The sequence below is a fragment of the Notolepis coatsorum genome (assembly GCF_963971535.1).
Source record: "Notolepis coatsorum genome assembly, chromosome: 1".
Lineage (NCBI taxonomy): Eukaryota > Metazoa > Chordata > Actinopteri > Aulopiformes > Paralepididae > Notolepis > Notolepis coatsorum.
The window spans coordinates 13,426,551-13,447,964 of NC_140165.1; the positions used below are offsets into that span (position 1 = coordinate 13,426,551).

The following is a 21,414-nucleotide window of genomic DNA, read 5'->3' on the forward strand; positions in this document are numbered from 1 at the left end:
TATGTTAGACATTGAGGGAAATTAAGATTCTCCGTTTTTTTCCACTCATCAACTAACCGGTTAATTGGAAGGTGACGTATGTTGCTCAGTAGTTGCTGATGTCTGCTCAGGAGGTTTGAGTGTTTGCTCAGACCGAAAAAGAATTAGAGGGAACATTGATCATAGGTATTATGTTCCATCATGAATGCATGAAAGGGGGGGGGTCGTTTCTGATTATTTGATTGTCAGTAACGGCATCCGTATTGAACACTAAAAACATTCAGCCCGATCGGTATGAAAGCATTGCAGGATCAAGCAAAAATGTATGTCAAATTGTCCTTACCTGTGATCGGGAGTATTCCAAAAATAATATTCCAATAGTTTGATCGCCATCTGGTACATCCAATGTCGATTTGGTCCACGGCATAATCCACCACAACATATGGATTGGGGATATTTGACGCGCTTCAATGGAACCGGGACAACCGTTCACCTCGGCCGACAAGGAAACATGAAACCGGAGACGTGTGGCCATCCCACAGGCGAAGATACAAGGTTACAAAGGGTGCTCGATACCGCCGTCTAGCGTGATGCGGCCGGTATTACACTTTGATATTCTCAGGATGATTTCCCATGTTAACCCTGAGTCTGTGTGCCTGTAATGAATAGAAATATCAAATAAAAGAAATAACGATCAAATAACATATATATATATATATATATATATATATATATATATATATATATATATATACGTGGTTGGCGTTCAACGGTCGTCAGCCAAACACGTATATAATCGTTGTTGGCGGCCATTGAGTTAATTCATACATTCTGTAGAGATGGATTTATGGCGTGATGTCATTTGCAGTCCAGTACCGGACCGCTCGGGCTTAAGAGGTTAATCTTAGTTATGATTTAGAATTTATATTATGTGGTCAGCTGTGGGCCTGTGTGTTAATCTTCTGGGTGGGTAGATGGAAGGGTTGGATGAGTGTTTTATATAAATGTTTTTTTTTTTTTTTTTTTTGGTCTTTTTCCCCCTCCATTTTCCTCCGATTTTCTCCCATCCCAATGTTAGTCGTATGCCAATTCCCAGTCCCTTCCTGGTCGCTGCGCTTTACCCCCCACAGTCAGATCATTTGGGAGAGTGGAGGCTACCACGTGCTTCCTCCGACACACGTCCAGCCAATCACCGCTTCTTTTCACCTGGCAGCGCGGATTCTCATTGAGAGGGCGTAGCGTGTGGGAGGACCACACTATCCCCCTCACGTCCAATCCGCGCTTAGCAGGCGCCCCGACCGAACTGTAGGAGTCGCTGTTTACAACGACCCGGACCCACCCCGCCAGCTTCTCCCACCCTCTGATACAGCCAATTGTATCAGTGCAGACGGCCAGCCAAGCTGGTGACAACCCCGGAGCTGTGAGCTGGATTCGAACAGGCGAACCAAGCTCACAGCTCCGGGGCTGGTGACGAACGCAATCTCCGCTCGACCACCTAACCGCCTTTATATAAATGTTTTTAAAGAATAATAATAAAATAAAATATCCTTGTATAACTACTGTAATGTAAATGTACATTATGTGAGAAATAAAACAAAACTTGACAATCAAAAAAAAATACCTTTGAAAGAAACGAAATGTAGAAAAAGATAAAAAGATAAATGATTTGATTACTCAAACACGTTTGAATAGAGGAAGCCACGTGAGATCTTAGACAACGATCTATGCTGTTCCAGCTCTTCAACTAATGGTTCATCATAAGAACAATGGTCACATGACAGTTTGCACAAATTGGAATGAACCATTCCTATACCAGTTCGGGGGGGTTGCGTACCTGCGGATGACCTCAAGATCCCCGTCCTCATCCAGGGCCAGATATCCTCCCTCCGCCCCCGTCTCCCCACCCTTCTCGTCCTTCTCGTCTCCCCTCCCGCGGTCCTCCAGCACGTCCCCTCCGCCAGAGGAAGTGACATCACAGTTGTCGTCCTTCTCGCCGTCCCACAGGATCTTGAATTTGGAGATAAAGACTGGAGGGACAGGACACCCAGATACTGGAGTTCAAATGAGACCGAAATATCCATGTAGCCAATACTGGCTCAGCACCCATATATCCATGTAACCAATAGGGATGGGAATTGATAGGATTTTATCGATACGATTCCATTATCGATTCTGCTTATCGATTCGGTTCTTTATCGATTCCCTTATCGATACCTGATCAATTTATCATTTACATAAATAAATTGGAAATGCAACAGAACTACATTTACATTTAGTCATTTAGCTGACGCTTTTATCCAAAGCGACTTACAAGTTCTGTACGACAAGCCATCAGGAAGCCAACTCTATCGGCTGAGCAACAATGTTCATCAAAGTGTTGAGTGCTACAGTGTAGGTTAGTTTATTAGGACAAGTGCATGACAGTACGGTTAGTTAGGGTTAGATATTTTTTTTTGTTTTTTTTTTTGGCGGCGAAAGATTGGACGTGATTCGGCTGTCCTAACTGGGGTGGGTAGTTCATTCCACCATTGTGGGGCAAGGACTGAGAATAGGCGACTTCTCTTTGATGACCCTCCCGGAGCTTGGATAGGAGTAGGTCTGAGGCGGCCAGAAGATGCAGAGCGTAGGGGTCTAAGCTGGTTAGAATAACAACATGCAACTTGACATTTCTGATTGTCATTTATTGTTGAGCCCCCATGTCAGAAAAATACAAAAACTGTAAAAAATAAAACATTAACTATAGCCTACACTTAAATAAAATAATGTATTTGAGATTCTACTAATTTAATCTATTGAATAACGAAATAAAATAATGTATTTGAGATTCTACTAATTTAATCTATTGAATAACAGGTTGTTATTCCTCTGACTTCACACACACACACACACACACACACACACACACACACACACACACACACACACACACACACACACACACACACACACACACACACACACACACACACACACACACACACACACACACACACACACACACACACACACACACACACACACACACACACACACACACACACACACACACACACACACACACACACACACACACACACACACACACACACACACACACCCCTCCCTCCCTCCCTCCCTCCCTGGACCCCTGTCCTATAAGGTATTGGCTTGTGTTGCTACACGGACACATTTGTATGTTGCTCCACCGTACTTCCTGGCTTACAGACTAGTAAACAAACACTCCGTCTCTTATTATATGTGAACTAAAGAGTACAAGGTTTACACAACAGCCCCCACCTGCTGTTTTATTGTATTTGTACCTGTACTATCCGCTGTCAGCTGTTTATCTCTCTTTGTGAGCTTGATTAAATAGCGTTAGCTCACGTTAGCTAGCGTTAGCTCTAGAGCTGCCGCGGTATTGATGTTTTCCTTACCGCACACATTTGCAAAATATTTCCTACCGCCGCGGTTATTACCGCACGCACACAAAAAATAAAAAAATAAAAGTTTGAATGCATTTTTTTTTTTAGTAGTAGTAGTCTACTCTATATAGCATATAGCCTGCCTCTAGTCTAAATGTCTATCTTTAGAGGATGACTTTGCAGCATGAATATTGTTTGGGATTCGGCAAGCACGCATTAGTTATTGAAAGTGAAACACGGATTCGAAGTTTCCCCTCTGGTCGTGCGCAGTTCACTCGGTGTCGCGGGCAGGGGTGGTTACCCCTAACCCCCCCGACCCTTTCTTATTATTATTACTATAAAGTTACTACTTTATAATAAAGGCATTCGTTTTGTGGCATTAACATTATATAGTTATACGTTCAATAACATCAGCGTATTTACCGGACAATAGCAAGGCAAGCAATACTCTATTCATATCTCAGTTCCTTTCTTTGCTCAGAGCGTGCTGAGTTGTCCCATTCTGCGGTCTGTTAATAAAGTTTTCAATCAGACAAGTGTATAGAACGAAGGGCTTTTATTATAACATTCGTTGCAGACAGTAAAATCATTATGTCTCGTTTAGTACTCCTGAAGAGCGATGGTAGTCCACTCCGGCGGAGAGTTAAAGCTAACGTTATTAGCCGTGTTGTGATGAGCTGACATTCAGGACGTAAAAAACGTGTGACGCGTCTCTCTTCTGACCAATCAGTGGTCTGCAATGTTTCACGTGACTTTTCTGGTACCCAATAGGGTCGCTTGGAACCTCGATAGAGGTGTAGGGTATATCTGCAGAGCCGCAAGCCCAACGAGAGGAGGGTAATTTATTATTATTATTATAAAAAAACAGCTGTGACGCGGTATTCAGCCTACTCTGCGGTGGCCGTGATGTAACAGCGATACCGCGGTAATGCGGTAATCGCGGCAGCTCTAGTTAGCTCCGCGGCTAATTTGAGCTCACCCTGAACTAAAACAATGACTAGGTTCTAAAGCATTCAAGTAGTTTTCACTGCACATAGAAGTAGCCAAACAGCGGGAGCATTTCGCGAGCATATTACCAAAACCCAGGCAATTTTGAGCCCTTAAGGAATCAAATAGAGTCTGCCATGGCTACATGCTAACGTTATTGTGCAACTGTAGGAAAAACCTGGCAGCGATAAGGGAATCGAAAGTCACGGGAGCCACACGGTTCCAGGCATCGGCCAATTACATCTGAGCGCCTGGTGGGGCAGGCTTACCAACGGTAGACTCGGTTGATGAAATATGAATTCAGATCGCTAATAAAAAAATAAAAACGAATATTCTCGTGATGGGCATTCAACCCGCGGGCTGATAACACGAGATATCCCGAGATATCTCGGGTTGGGCATTCAAAGTGTTAATTATGTTTAGGGCAAGAAATAATACACTGCCAGAAAAATTACAAAATCTTTCTCATTTAGAAAGTGACTTTAGTAGGAGGAAATTAAATCAGTTTGCACGTACCACACTTAAACAGATGTATCCTTCAGTTACTGGTGTAAAGTTGTGGAATTCTCTCCATAGCGAGCTTAAGGGATGTAATAGTGTTTGTCAATTCAAGAAGAATTATAAAAAAAAAATTGTCAGTATGAAAGTCAAATGTGATCTGAATAGTGAGATATATCTTTTTCTTTTCTTTATTATTATTATTATTTAATTGTTTCTTGTTTAAACTGTGGATTGTTTGTTTCTTTGTATATGGTATAAAATGATTATTGTGTAAATTAGGTTGTACGCCGACCATCAAGTAATACTTGTTTAGTTTAGGAATAGGGGACAGGTAACTATAAGAATTCTTCTTCTTCCTGCTCCTTTTGCCCATGGTATGGTATTTATGATTTTGTATGAAAACTCTGATTGTATTGTGTGGTATAATATATCCTCATGTAAATATATCCCCCTCCCCTGTGTTCACTTTACCTGTGCCCCCCCCCCCCTCTCTGTGGAATAATCACCCCCCTCCCCTGTGTCCCCAAACCTGTACCCCCTCCCCCCCATCTGACCTATCAAATGGGACCACACACCCCCTTTGTTGAACTATAAAGGGCTCTTCCCGACCACAATCCAGGCGTCTTACCTGGGTAATTTCAGCTGATCACCTGGGGCGAGAGCCTCAGCCATTCTCTCTATGTATTCTATCTGTTTGGTTAATAAACCTTGTTATTATCCAAGCCTCGGTTGACTGAGACATTCTTCATCAGGATATCCACAAATATCCCACAATTGGCGTCTACGAACTTGTGACGGACTTTTTGCGTCCTCCCGGCGTGCTGTATCATTCAACTATACAGAGAAAAGTGAGTATAATAGGATGGTCGACCAAAAATGTATGGAAGGAATTAAAATCTTCCCGCTTTTCTCTGTGCCAGGTGAATATTACAGAATGTTGTCAAATATTGAGATCATGGCTGAGTAGGAATAATGTGCATTAATATATCTGATCTGTATTGAGAATCGTTACCAGGGCGCGCGTGCACCTGGGTCCTTTATCAGGCGGTTCTGAGAGGATGGGTTATAGTGCTATTCCCAAAAGTTTAGGCACAAAGGTTGTAGTGCTATTCCTGGTCGGAGTCGACCAAAAGCTAAGGCACACACAGGTTGTTGGATTGCTACCCCTAGTCTAGCTGATGCAGACTAAAAATATAGGCAACAAAATAAGAAGATACGTGAGCTTATTATGATGTGATATCCTTGGAAAACGCTACTCTGTTAAAAACGTTCTGTGATTCCTTTGCAAAGAGGCGAGAAGTTGGACCGAGAAGCTGATGGAATCATAATTAGAAATTACCAGAGTAGCGTCATAATATTCATTGTTTCAACCTCAAACTAAGCCCACAATCTCTTCCATTCCTGAAAACGATGTATTTGGATTGAATTAACCAATTGATTAATACAGATAGCGGGAAGATGACCGGCGATGCCTCGGCAGTACGTGAATGTACATTTAACGGGACATTAGTCGCGGGTCGAAGGGACCGAGAGTATGATTAAAAGGTATATATAATCTAATATATCGCTGGTAAATTTCGAAGTCAGGTTCGGTCGTTATGATTTTAATAACGATGTGTAGTTATATATCAAGGGTATAAATGCCTTGTCGCAACAGATGTTGGAACAATACAGAGGTTGGACGACTAAACGTACAGCGATCCAATACAGTCAGATATATACACACGTTAACTTATATGTATTAGTGTTTGTTTGTCTGTTTAAGCCTCGTTTGTATGTGCACAAGTATTATAGGACCCATCGCGTTGCTTTATTGAGTCAAGAACCGGCTACGGATAGCGCGACGAGCATTGAGAGACTAGTTACCGTTATACAAAGAATAACATTGAAGTGCAGTTCACGGGAACAAACTAGGATAGTAATTTCCGGATTCCGCAGAACACCGGCCCACGGGAACGGCCATTTGGGGAAGTATAGTTTTATCGTTTCAGTTTGTTTACGTTTCACATATGCACAGGCGCGTTCATTCGGTAACAAAACGCTGGTATAGGAATTCCAGGCTATTGAGAGCTCGTGGAAAAATACTGTTTGAATTACAAAGCGTTATTTCCGAGGCGAATGGGAACGCACGAACGTCGCTTGGAGCGATGACGTCACGCTATGCGCGCCGTGAAGTTATTATTTTATATTAAACTATCCATAAGCGAAAGTAAAGTGTAATGTACCCAAGGCCAAGGGTGCGTGAAATCCACGTGTAGTATATGTTTTATTTGTATATGTATGTGCGCGCTGCTATTGGAAAATGTTGAGTTGAGGTGGCGAGATGCGGGTTGCTGACGACACGTAACGGATCCAACCCAACACAACAGCTGTCCCCGGTGAGTATAAAAATCATAAATATAGATGCATTGATTGATTGAAAACTTTATTAACAGATTGCAGAATGGGTACAATACAGCACAGCTCAATACACAATTGTTAAGGGGATGCAGACCAGAGAGAGACTTTAGTCTTGTTTACATCAGGGTCCCCCATTTTCAATACCAGATTTGTTTACATCAGGGTCCCCCATTTTCAATTTATCAGAACATATTATGACATACATGACAGACAGATAGTCAGTACTGCTACATCTGTACATTTATGACATACCAGATTTGCAAATTCAGTACTTTTTGTGATACAAAAGGAGTCAAGAAAAGGGAGTCATTTGACGTAGAAACTGTACATATACACAACTATCAGTTAAAGCAAATTACAACTATCTCAGATCACTTGAGTGTTTATGTTGCTTTAATTTACACATTATAAGTCACATAAAGCTAATTACAATGTCTGTTTCAGAATTATAATACATCTGTGGGCGTACCTTGTAGTCCACATAAACAGCGTTAGATTAGACTTTATAAGCTTTCAATGTTAAAAAACTTGGGCACAAACAACATAGATCATGTTTAAAAGTAAGATGTTTAGGTTATATTCACTTGAGTTAATGTGTTTATCTAAAGAACCAATGAAAGATAACTAGCCCTTTCCATTGTAAGACATTTTAAACATGATTCAAAATGTGTGGGTCCACATTCATATGCTTGTGTACATATGCGATATGATTGATAAATGATAACACTATCATTACATCCAAGAACGGGATGGATGAGATCTAGCTAATGTTTGTTGAGCACACAGACAGTCAAAGAGGATTCACCCAGGTTTTAGAAAAGAGTGGAAAATTAACATGTGTTTGTATTTACAGATCTGGCTCTGAGGCGAGATGCAAAACAGTGAATGACTACACCCAAATTGTATCACAAAAGACAGAAAATCCAACAATTTGCATGTCAACCGAGAGACAGTGCAGAGCTGAGAGACAATCGATTGACCATTTGGAACAAATCTACATCCAAAACACCCACATGTAAATTTCTTCAGAGTGGGCACTTGGGAGACAAAGCAATGCAAATGCCTGCACTCGTGACCACAGACTTGATGAACTCACCTAGCGGTGGATGGCAACAGAGAACCACTTAATTAACATGAATTAGACACCGGTGATGAATTTGCAGTTATGAAAATCTACCTAACTCCCATACTAACAATAACTAACCAGTCGTTTTCATCATCTCTTTTCAAAAGACACATGAATTAGAGAAGTGCCCGAGATAAAAAAATAAATGATGAAAACAACTACTTACAATCCCCTCCTTCTATTCTCTGTTTATAACCAATAACATGCATGACTTTCCTTAGACTATTCTTTTAACAACTAATACTTTCCATGATTGCAAAATTATCAACCACCAAAATTGCAGCACAATTATCTAAATGTACAAGATATCAACAACATTGATCATTTAGCTGACACTTTTATCCAAAGCGACTCACAGGTTCTGTACGACAGGACATCAGGCAAGGCACACCTCTATCAGCTGAGTAACAATGGTCATCAAAGTGTTGAGTGCTACAGTGTAGATTAGTTTATTAGGACAAATGCATGACAGTAAAGTTAGTTAAAACGTAGATGACAAAACAAATGATTGTTTTTCATGCAAAAATTAACTGGCTACCTAGATTTTATGTTTTTTCCCCATGCTATGCTATGATGAGCCATACTGAGATGTGAAAAACGCCAGAGAAGTCGTGGCGAGGTAAGTATCCTGAGGCACACCCAACGCATCCTGAGGTAAGATCAACTTCAATTTAAGACCATCAGAATATGAAGACAAGGAGCTATTTTATCTGATTCAAGACTTTGACCATTCATTTACAAATTTTATTTAAAGTGTAATGCTGGAAGATCTAGTTAGATACAAGATCTGATAAAATTGTAGTGAATGTGACCTTCTTGACGTAAGGAATCACTGCTAATGCAATTGGCTTGCATTTCCTATTGTCAATTAAGTGATTGTATTTAAAATGAAATGAATTAATCCCAAAATGATTTTCCACTTTAGCAGAAAGGCGTTGAATCATTTATGTGAGGAGTTTTCTAAGGCAGTGTTTATCACCCTCAGATCACGAATTGGTGAGAGGACAGGACGAGTGAGACGATGCGCGACCTGAACCACGAAGCTGCGGACACAACCAATGACGATTCGGACAATAAGAAGAGATCTAAAGACGATAAAGGGCGAGAATGTCTCCTTCACTATCGCAGCAAGCGGGCAGCCAGAGAGACGGTATAGGATTACTAATGCTTTCACCAGCCAAGAAATAGGCCTGTCGCAGTACACCTACCCCATCGCCAAGCTGATGGATAAATATGTGCACCTGCGTCAACTACCTATCCCGCTCATAGACGGTGCCACCCCGACCCTGCTGATAGGCTCCGACCATGCAGACCTCATAGTCCCGATAGACCGGGTCCACACAGGGACCAGAGGCTGTCCTGCAGCAGTCGAGACCCGCCTAGGATGGACATTACAAGGCCCCCTCGCTAAGTCTCTTAACCGAACAGCAGCCACTAGCTGCCTCCACTCCAGAGTGACAGAAGAAGACACCACCCTCCTACAGCATGTCGAGAGGCTATGGACACTAGAGACAATGCCCTTTAAGAACGAAAAGAAAGACATTCGTTCCAAGGAAGACATTTACGCCATAGCACTCCTCGAGCAAGGGACAAAGAGAGTCAAAGTCAATGGAGTGATGAGATACGCAACTCCACTCTTGAGGCGAGAGGGTATGCCCACCTTCCACGCCCCAAAAGAAGCGACGGAGCGGTATCTATTGAACACAGAGCGGCGCCTAGCCAGAGACCCCGCTCAAGAGACTGTGTACCGCGCTGAGATTAACAAGCTAATCACAGCGGGACACATAAAGAAAATTGACAACCAGAGGCGACGACAACAACCGTGGGAGAACCATCCAACCCAGCCCACAGACATCCCCAAGAAAGTGGAGCAGGGGACCACGAAGGAGACTGACCAAGGAGACACTGACGAAGAGGAGATCAACCTTTTGACAGCCTCCACCCCGGCACTGCAGACCAAACCCATCACCTGCAGATGAGAACCAAGTCCCCGACCATCAAGGTGGATTCCCATGACAAGATTGTCATCCGTGTGAAAAAGAGCGTCCTACTGACTAGCCACTACACCGGCGGGCCCTCGCCCTCCATCAAGTGGTACCGCAATGACGAGGAGAGGACAGCGAAACCAGCACAACACATTCAAAAACGCCCTGAACACCATGTCTCTGGGCCTGATGGGAGCCAAGCGTGAGCACAGTGGCGGATGTGTGGTGGTGATGGAGAACAACATAGGCTGCAGGAAAAGACCACTATAGTTGACTGCTACCGGTGACCCTTGACAAGGTACACAGGGAGCGGACGGCGACCTCCTGTAGGCCCCCTCTGAATGAACGACGACCAGTGAATGTTCCCGACTGCATCGTCAAGAAGAGACATCATCAGAGACCTGTAGAACAAGATACTTCTGAACACACATTGTCCACATTGTTATGTATGTATTGGCCCTGCCACACGACAGACCGAGAACAGATGATCAACACTTCACAGCAACTGTCAGATTCACAAACAAGAACTGTTTCACAGAGTTCATATGTATCTGGAAAATTATTGACTAGGAATATGATGAAATACAATCAGTAAGATTGCATTAACCAATTTTATAATGACAATGAGAAATGATCACAGAGTCACATTACAAAATGGTATTGTTAAACAGGGCAGAACCAGTTGGATTGTTCCAAGACACCAAGTTTGTGTTCAACATTGATAGTATGCACCACAGAACAATGCATAACGATTATCATAATCACCTTTTATAATAACCACTAGGTTAACGGTTTTCAATTTTATTTTGACACATTAGCCACTAAGGTAATGTCTATTGTATATATTTATTTAATTTTTATGTGTTACTGTTTGGCCCTGCCACACGACCGACAGAGAACACCTTGTCAACAACGACGCAACATCATTCAGATTAATACCTTCACAAGAAGGAAACTTTTCACACAATTGTATGTATCTGCAAAACGATGAACTAGAGATGTGATGAAAAGAAATCAATGAGAAAGCATTAACAATGGTTAGTAATAATGAGCTAAAATGTATTGCTGAAGGAAGAAGTGACCACATGATCACATTACATCACATTTGAATTACTTAGGTTACAAAATTGTATTGTCAGACAAGAAAGAATCAGTTGTTTTATTCTCTCATAGAAGAGGACATGTAACGTTGTTTTGCACCTATATGGTGATGCACTAGAATTACATACAGAAGCGATGCATAAGACGTTTTATCTCCTCATTTATAGAGAAGAAATGGAGAAAATTGCCTGATTCTAAGTAAAGACCAACAAAACTGAGGCAATCACAGATGAACGTGACACTCAAACTCAGGGTAAATACAACTGGATCCTAAGTAATTTCATCAAGAATCATCATAAAACGTGCAAAAATATATATATATATTTTTGAACAGTTTCCCATAATCAATCATGTTAGTTTTATTAACCACCAGGTTAACGGTTGTTAAAATGTTTTTGTACACATTAGCCTAATTATGCACACAATTTTGTTTTTTCACCCTGTGCAATCTGACCACACAGACAGTGCATGTATTTAATTGGTTTATTACGATGCCTGTATGCACAACGATCACATTAGCCTCCCCAGAGTCACGACATAAACGACTGAAGGTATGCCAAGATATTTGCACAGCGATAGCTTCTAATGATTATGTTAATTGTTGTTTGATATCAGAGATGAGGACCACTCATTGATATAGGTATTTTGAGCGATTAATAAAAGAAAAGGGTGATATCTAGTCCCACATCTCTGATATCAAAATAACACAGACCGCAGTCCAGTCGATCATGTCATGAATCATGTATGTAAATAATTCTATTAATCATGTATGTAAATAATTCTATTTTTAAACTATTATCCCCACTTTTACCTGTTCCAAACAATCCTGGTATATTATACATTAATCTCACCCACATTATAAGAAAGAAAAGTGAGTATTGTGGTATAATATATCCTCATGTAAATATATCCCCCTCCCCTGTGTTCACTTTACCTGTGCCCCCCCCCCCCTCTCTGTGGAATAATCACCCCCCTCCCCTGTGTCCCCAAACCTGTACCCCCTCCCCCCCATCTGACCTATCAAATGGGACCACACACCCCCTTTGTTGAACTATAAAGGGCTCTTCCCGACCACAATCCAGGCGTCTTACCTGGGTAATTTCAGCTGATCACCTGGGGCGAGAGCCTCAGCCATTCTCTCTATGTATTCTATCTGTTTGGTTAATAAACCTTGTTATTATCCAAGCCTCGGTTGACTGAGACATTCTTCATCAGGATATCCACAAATATCCCACAATTGCTTCCATGTGGCAAATAAAACTCTGAATCTGAAAATCTGAATCTTGAGTGCTACAGTCTTGAGTGCTACAGTCTTGAGTGCTACAGTATTGAGTGGTACAGTCTTGAGTGCTACAGTCTTGAGTGCTACAGTCTTGAGTAGGGATGGGTACCTTTCACATTTGAACCGATACGGTACCGGTACCGGTACCTGTGAATCGATACCGGTACCCAACGGTACCTTTTTTCGGTACTTTAGTCTAAAAAAAAATTATTTACCTACCTCAGTCATGAAAAAAATAATCCTAACTTCAAATAACTACAATTTCGACCGTTTTCGGCTTGCCATTGCTCCAACTGCTTTGTTGTTGAATCAAGTAAAATCCTAGGTAAGCATATATTGTGCGTGTGAACGTTGACATGAAAAGAAAAAGGGTAAAAAAAGTAAAAAAAGTAAAAAAATACGTTTTTTTTTTTTTTTTTTTTTGGATTTCACTTGAATCGATACTCTGTAGTACCGACGTGTTTCGGTTCGGTACCTCAAAAGAACCGAATTCGGTACCCATCCCTAGTCTTGAGAGCTACAGTCTTGAGTGCTACAGTCTTGAGTGCTACAGTCTTGAGAGCTAGAGTCTTGAGTGCTACAGTCTTGAGAGCTACAGTCTTGAGTGCTACAGTCTTGAGAGCTACAGTCTTGAGTGCTACAGTCTTGAGTGCTACGGTCTTGAGTGCTACAGTCTTGTAGCATCTTGAGTGCTACAGTCTTGAGTGCTACAGTCTTGAGAGCTACAGTCTTGAGAGCTACAGTCTTGAGTGCTACAGTCTTGAGTGCTACGGTCTTGAGTGCTACAGTCTTGTAGCATCTTGAGTGCTACAGTCTTGAGTGCTACAGTCTTGAGTGCTACAGTCTTGAGTGCTACAGTCTTGAGAGCTACAGTCTTGAGTGCTACAGTCTTGAGAGCTACAGTCTTGAGTGCTACAGTCTTGAGTAGGGATGGGTACCGAATTCGGTACTTTTAAAAGGTACTTACCGAAACACGTCGGTACTACCGAGTATCGATTCACGTGAGATACCAAAAATATATATATATATATATTCAACCTTTTTTCTTTTCATGTCAACGTTCACACGCACAATATACACTTACCTAGGATTTGACTTGATTCAACAACAAAGCAGTCGGGGCAATGGCAAGCCGAAAACGGGCGAAAGTGTAATTATTTGAAGTTTGGATTTTTTTTTCATGACTGAGGTAGGTCAATTACATTTTTAGAGACTAAAGTACCAAAAAAAGGTACCGTTGATTGATTGATTGATAACTTTATTAACAGATTGCAGAATGGGTACAATACAGTACAGCTCAATACACACAATTGTTAATTTTTTTTTTTTTTTTGGATTTCACTTGAATCGATACTCGGTAGTACCGACGTGTTTCGGTTCGGTACCTCAAAAGAACCGAATTCGGTACCCATCCCTAGTCTTGAGAGCTACAGTCTTGAGTGCTACAGTCTTGAGTGCTACAGTCTTGAGAGCTAGAGTCTTGAGTGCTACAGTCTTGAGAGCTACAGTCTTGAGTGCTACAGTCTTGAGAGCTACAGTCTTGAGTGCTACAGTCTTGAGTGCTACGGTCTTGAGTGCTACAGTCTTGTAGCATCTTGAGTGCTACAGTCTTGAGTGCTACAGTCTTGAGAGCTACAGTCTTGAGAGCTACAGTCTTGAGTGCTACAGTCTTGAGTGCTACGGTCTTGAGTGCTACAGTCTTGTAGCATCTTGAGTGCTACAGTCTTGAGTGCTACAGTCTTGAGTGCTACAGTCTTGAGTGCTACAGTCTTGAGAGCTACAGTCTTGAGTGCTACAGTCTTGAGAGCTACAGTCTTGAGTGCTACAGTCTTGAGTAGGGATGGGTACCGAATTCGGTACTTTTAAAAGGTACTTACCGAAACACGTCGGTACTACCGAGTATCGATTCACGTGAGATACCAAAAATATATATATATATATATTCAACCTTTTTTCTTTTCATGTCAACGTTCACACGCACAATATACACTTACCTAGGATTTGACTTGATTCAACAACAAAGCAGTCGGGGCAATGGCAAGCCGAAAACGGGCGAAAGTGTAATTATTTGAAGTTTGGATTTTTTTTTCATGACTGAGGTAGGTCAATTACATTTTTAGAGACTAAAGTACCAAAAAAAGGTACCGTTGATTGATTGATTGATAACTTTATTAACAGATTGCAGAATGGGTACAATACAGTACAGCTCAATACACACAATTGTTAAGGGGATGCAGACCAGAGAAAGACTTTAGTCTTGTTTACATCAGGGTCCCCCATTTTCAATTCATCAGGACATATATGACATACATGACATACAGATAGTCAGTACTGCTACATCTATACATTTATGACATACCAGATTTGCAAATACAGTACTGTTTGTGATACAGAAGGAGTCAGGAAAAGGGAGTATATACATTTGACGTAGAAACTGTACATTGGAGGAGGTTGGGTGGGGGGGGTTGGGTACACTGGGATATTGACAACCATACTGGGTAATCTACATTGGAGGTGGTTGGGGGGGGGGGCACACTGTATAAACAGGGGGGGGGGGGGACACTGTACAAACAAACAAAAATTGTACATTGGACTATTGACAAAACCATACTAGGTAAATTACTGTACATTGGCAAAACTGTACATTGAGGGGGGGGGGGGGACACTGTACAAACAAACAAAATTGTACATTGGACTATTGACAAAACCATACTAGGTAAATGACTGTACATTGGAGGGGGTTGGGTTAGGATATTTACAGGGGCCAGTGTTGAATTGCAGTCTCCCGTAGGTGTCCCTTGAGAGAGGTTTTGAAAGTGGGTAGTGATCCACATTCCTTTACAGCTTTGGGTAGGGCGTTCCACATTGATGTGGCATAATTGTGAAACGTGTTTAGTCCCTTATTTGAGCCGAATCTGGGTTTAACATGATTTGTGGAGCTCCCTCTGGTGTTGCGATCGTGGTATTCACTGACCTTTGGGAAGTATTTTGACATGTACATGGGTACCTTGGTCGTGTAGTGTATCTTGTAGACCAGGCCCATTGCAAGTTGCTGTACTCTGTCGTCTACTCTAAGCCATCCTAGGTTGTCAAAGTGGGCAGGGGTGAGGTGGGTTCTAGGAGTAAGGTCAAGCAGTAGTCTGACCAGTTTGTTTTGAGATGTTTGTAATTTTGTTTTTAGCGCCTTTGAGGTGCTTTGGTACCATGAGGTGCAAGCATAGTCGTAGTACCCCTGAATGAGTGCTCCTGCCAGAGTCTTCAGGGTATTCTTGTTTACCAGAGAGGAGATCCGGTACAAGAATCGAGTTCGTTGGTTGACTTTTTTTATTACATTGGATGCCATTTTGTCACAGGAGAGATTAGCCTCTAGGATGGAACCCAGGTAGGTAATTTCATCTTTCCTTGTGACAATATTGTCACCCACTGTAACTGAGAAGCCGTCAGTCTTGCTGAGTTTGTTATTTGAACCGAAGAGAATGGACTCTGTTTTGCCCATGTGTAATGTACCGTTGGGTACCGGTATCGATTCACAGGTACCGGTACCGTATCGGTTCAAATGTGAAAGGTACCCATCCCTAGTCTTGAGTGCATAGTAGTGAAGACAAAGTGCAAAGTGCTATAGTGCCGCGCTCTCCAGGCTCCACGACGAGGTAAACAAACTCCAAGCAGCGAACATTGACGCCGCCATTGTAGTAGTGGGTGATTTCAACAGCGCCAATCTGAGAAAGGTTTTGCCTGACTTCTTTCAGCATGTGACTTGTAACACCAGAGGCGGTAACATTTTAGACCACTGTTACACGCAATTCAAGGGTGGATACAAGTCTCAGGCTGCTAGTGGCTTCGGGAAATCTGATCATGCGGCCATCTTGCTTTCTCCAAAGTACAAACAAAAAATCAAAAGCACACCGGTAGTCTCGCGAGAGGTGCAGAAATGGGATGTGGCGTCAGAGGAGACGCTCCAAGCTGCGCTTGAGTGCACAGACTGGAGCGTGTTCCGTGACACAGATAACATTAATGTCTACACGGAGACAGTGCTGGACTTTGTTCGTACTTTGGTGGAAGAAACAATCCCCACTAGGCTTGGGCGGTATCCTTTTTTTCACACCGTTATACCTTTATCACATCATACCCCGGTGCACGGTATTTGATGGTATGATTTTCATTTTCTACAGCGGGGGGGGGGGGGGGGGGGGCAACGCGTGTTACCAAGTAAACAAATCATCGTCAGCTCTCGGATTGGTAGTCAGAAACCCGCACCGTTAGCGTTACTGCGTTAGCATCTAGCCTTGGCAGACTATTTGATTCGTTAAGGGCTCGAAATTGCATGAGTTTTGGTCATATGCTCCCGAAATGCTCCCGTTGTTTGGCTACTTCTATGTGCAGTGAAAACGACTCGAATGCTTTATAACCTAGTCATTGATTTAGTTCAGGGTAATCTAAGATTAGCCGCAGAGCTAACGCTAGTTAGCGTGAGCTAACGCTATCTAATCAAGCTCAGTATCTCACAGAGAGAGATAAACAGCTGACAGCGGATAGTACAGGACGATACAAATACAATAAAAAGGCGGGTGGGGGCTGTTGTGTAAACCTTGTACTCTTTAGTTCACATATAATAAGAGACGGAGTATTTGCTTGCTCCCCTAGCGCACCACTCCACAACAACACACATCAACTCTCGTCACAACGCTTTACGGTATTTTCACAGCACTGTCGCAACATTACCGTAAAACGTGAACACCGTTGTGACCCACTCGCTCCACTAGACTGGTCTCGCCCTCTGCTGGCGCGTGTGTGCACTACACTCAGTGTGTGCACTACACTCAAAACTCAGTTTCACTGTAATAGAAGCTGAAGCGCATCTGTGATTTTGACGGTGACGGACGGTATTGATTTTCAATACCGTCTGTATTTCTAAATACCCCGGTATATTGTAATACCGTCATACCGCCCAAGACTAATCCCCACTACCACAATTAAAGTTTACCCAAATCAAAAACCCTGGGTAGACAAATCCGTCCGTGAAGCTCTGAAAGCGCGCACCAAAGCATACAACGACGGCCTGGTGGCAGGCAACATGAATGACCACAAGGTGGCGCGATACAACGTAAGGAGGACAGTAATAGAGGCAAAACGGCGCTACAGGGATAAAATTGAACTCCAGTTTGAACAGGCTGACTCCAGAGCTATGTGGCAGGGGCTCAAAACGATGACAGACTACAAAGGCACCTCCCTCAAACTGAACAGTGACATCTCCTTAGCAAATGACCTCAATACCTTCTATGCGAGGTTTGATGCTGGTAATAACAACACCAGCCCACAAGCCACGGCAATGGGGGAGGGGGGGTCTGCTGCTGATGGAGACTCAGTGTTCAGGGTAACAGAGCATGAGGTGAGGCGGACCTTTAAAAAAGTGAATATCAGGAAGGCAGCAGGACCGGACGGCATCCCCGGCCGCGTCCTAAAAGTCTGTGCCGACCAACTGGCCCCGGTATTCACTGACATATTTAACCTGTCCTTAGAACAGGCTGTCATCCCCACCTGCCTGAAGAAGTCCACTATTATCCCTGTACCCAAAGAATCCAAGCCTGCTTGCCTCAACGACAACCGCCCTGTAGCTCTCACCTCCATAGCCATGAAGTGCTTTGAGAAGCTAGTAAAGGGCTACATCTGCTCCTCCCTCCCCATCAACCTGGACCCCCTGCAATTTGCATACCGCCCCAACAGGTCCACGGAGGACGCCATAGCCCATGTGCTGCACACAGCAGCATCACACCTGGACAAGAGGAAGGGGAACTATGTGAGAATGCTATTCATCGACTACAGCTCGGCATTCAATACCATAGTCCCCTCCAAACTCATAGCCAAGCTCAGGGACCTGGGCTTGAACTATGACCTCTGCCAGTGGGTCTTGGACTTCCTGACGGGCAGACCCCAGGTGGTGAGAGCAGGCAACTGCACCTCCTCATCCATCACCCTCAACATAGGGGCCCCCCAGGGCTGTGTTCTGAGTCCCCTCCTCTACTCCCTGTACACACACAACTGTGTGGCTCAGCGGAGTAGCAACACAATCATCAAATTTGCTGACGACACAGTAGTGGTGGGCCTGATCTCTGCAAACGACGAGAGGGCCTACCTGGAAGAGGTCAAGGTCCTGGCGGGATGGTGCCAGGAAAACAGGCTCTCCCTGAACGTCAGCAAAACAAAGGAGATGATTGTGGACTTCAGGAGGTCGGGGGTCAAGGACTACAGCCCCCTCAGCATCGACGGGGCACCGGTTGAGAGAGTGAACAGCTTTAAGTACCTCGGAGCCCACATATCCGAGGACTTGACTAGAGATGCACCGAATGGGAAATTCTTGGCCGAAACCGATACCGAAAATAGGAAACGGTTGGCCGAAAACCGAATGCCGAAAGGCCGAAAATGGTTCATAGAATAGAACTTTTTTTTACCAATGTTGTGGAACATTATGATTATGGAAAAATATATGATTATGGCAAAACTTAACTTAAATAATAAATAATCACTATTATGGGTCCATAAAACATTTATTCAGCACTTCTGAATGCATACAGCACATTAATTCCATCTTTTCTCTGGCTGCCGCGGCGGACATCTGTGCTCTACTGAGCGCACCTTTCTAGTCCCCAGTTGAATGTGCTCTCTTGACTCGGCACAGTAAACGCACAACGTGTATGCTCGAGAAAGATTATATTATCAACGACAGACAGTGTCAATGTGAGAAACACTATCCCCCCCCTCTCGCTCTGAAGAATATGCATATTAGATCACTCAGTGATTAACCGCGACGGGCATATAGTAAATAAGGATGTTAAAGACGCATTTATTGGACGCGTTGCGCACAGAGTTTACATAGAAACAGAGCGACTTTTTGCCATTTTCGGCCGAAAACTTTCAGTAGCCGAAATTTCGGTGCATCCCTAGACTTGACATGGACCACACACATTGACAGTGTTGTGAAGAAGGCACGACAACGCCTCTACTTCCTCAGGCGCCTAAGGAAGTTCCAAGTCAGTCAGAAGATCCTTAAGAACTTCTACTCATGTACAATAGAGAGCATCCTGACTGGCAACATCACCTCCTGGTTTGGGAATAGCACTGCACAAGACCGAAGCAGACTACAAAGAGTGACACGTTCAGCCGAACGCACAATTGGAGGGGGGCTCCCCACCCTCCAGAACATTTACAACAAGCGGTGCAGGGGCAAGGCTAAGAGAATCATTAAGGACTCCAGCCACCCGAACAACTGCCTCTTTGAACTGCTGCGGTCAGGCAAGCGATACCGGAGTCTCAAGGCGAGCACAGAAAGACTCAGAAGAAGCTTCTATCCCCAGGCCATCAGGCTGCTCAACGAACAATGAACACTACACAACAACCATCAAACGCACATAGCACACACATCCACACGCACACACTCACTTTAAACAAACACACTGTAGCACCCACTCCCCACACTTTATATTTATTCATAAAGGATTTGCACTACAACTCGTACACCTTACTGTAAATTGTACCTAAATTGTACCTCATCCCATTTCTGCTTTGCACTATATAGTATTGTATATTAGTACACTGCATAGTATATTGTATATTATATGGTAACTCAGTTACGTCTATTCTGCATCGAACATTGTACATATGTCTATACTGAACATTGTGACCTCATTTTCTACTTCTAATTTACATGCTATACTATGTTATTTGATACTTATCTTGTCTAGCACAATCTCTGGAGCGTAACAGTAAGAAGCATTTTGTATAAAAGTATTCTGTACTTCTGTATGACAACTATTAAAGAAACTTGAAACTTGAAACTATGTTTACTGTATTTCTGCTTTAGTAGATAATCTACAGTGGAAGCCAAGATAAGGAACAGGGGGAATGGTTGATAACATAGTCATGATCTGGATTCAAAACCATATCTTGACACACGCTGGCTACTTCATTATGAAGTCTTCTATGAAGTCATTATTATGATTATGATGATCGCCATGCAGGCCCAATGAAACAAGTGTGATTTGGAGTGTGTGATGGGAGAGTGCCAACCCACAATCTGCAGCATGGGAACACAGCAGCAGGCTTCTCTGTTACAGTGGGTGACAAATTAATATTGTCACAATGGCAACCAATGTAATAAAAAAAATTCAACCAACGAACAAGATTCTTGTACCGTATCTCCTCTCTGGTAAACAAGAATACCCTGAAGACTCTAACAGGAGCACTCATTCAAGGGTACTACGACTATGCTTGCACCTCAAAGGCCCTAAAAACAAGACCACAAACATCACAAAACAAACTGGTCAGACTACTGCTTAACCTTACTCCTAGAACCCACCTCACCCCTGCCCACTTTGACAACCTAGGATGGCTTAGAGTAGACAACAGAGTACAGCAACTTGCAATGGGCCTTGTCTAAAAGATACACTACACCACTAAGATATAGGGATGGGAATCGATGGGTTCCTAATTGGCCGATGCCTGGAACCGTGTGGCTCCCGTGACTTTCGATTCCGTTATCGCTGCCAGGTTTTTCCTACAGTTGCGCAATAACGTTAGCATGTAGCCATGGCAGACTATTTGATTCCTTAAGGGCTCGAAATTGCCTGGGTTTTGGTCATATGCTCCCGAAATGCT

The 21,414-nt window shown here is 43.0% G+C and overlaps 1 protein-coding gene across 1 annotated transcript in view; it reads right to left on the reverse strand.

Moving 5' to 3' along the window:
* mettl22 (methyltransferase 22, Kin17 lysine) overlaps positions 1-21,414 on the reverse strand; it is a gene marked incomplete at both ends in the record, with an annotated part of 103,464 nt that overhangs the window by 75,933 nt on the left and 6,117 nt on the right. Inside the window, one exon of the mRNA XM_084334521.1 lies at positions 1,814-2,006. Coding sequence (XP_084190647.1) covers positions 1,814-2,006 — 193 coding nt within the window. The remainder of the gene's footprint in view (positions 1-1,813; positions 2,007-21,414) is intronic.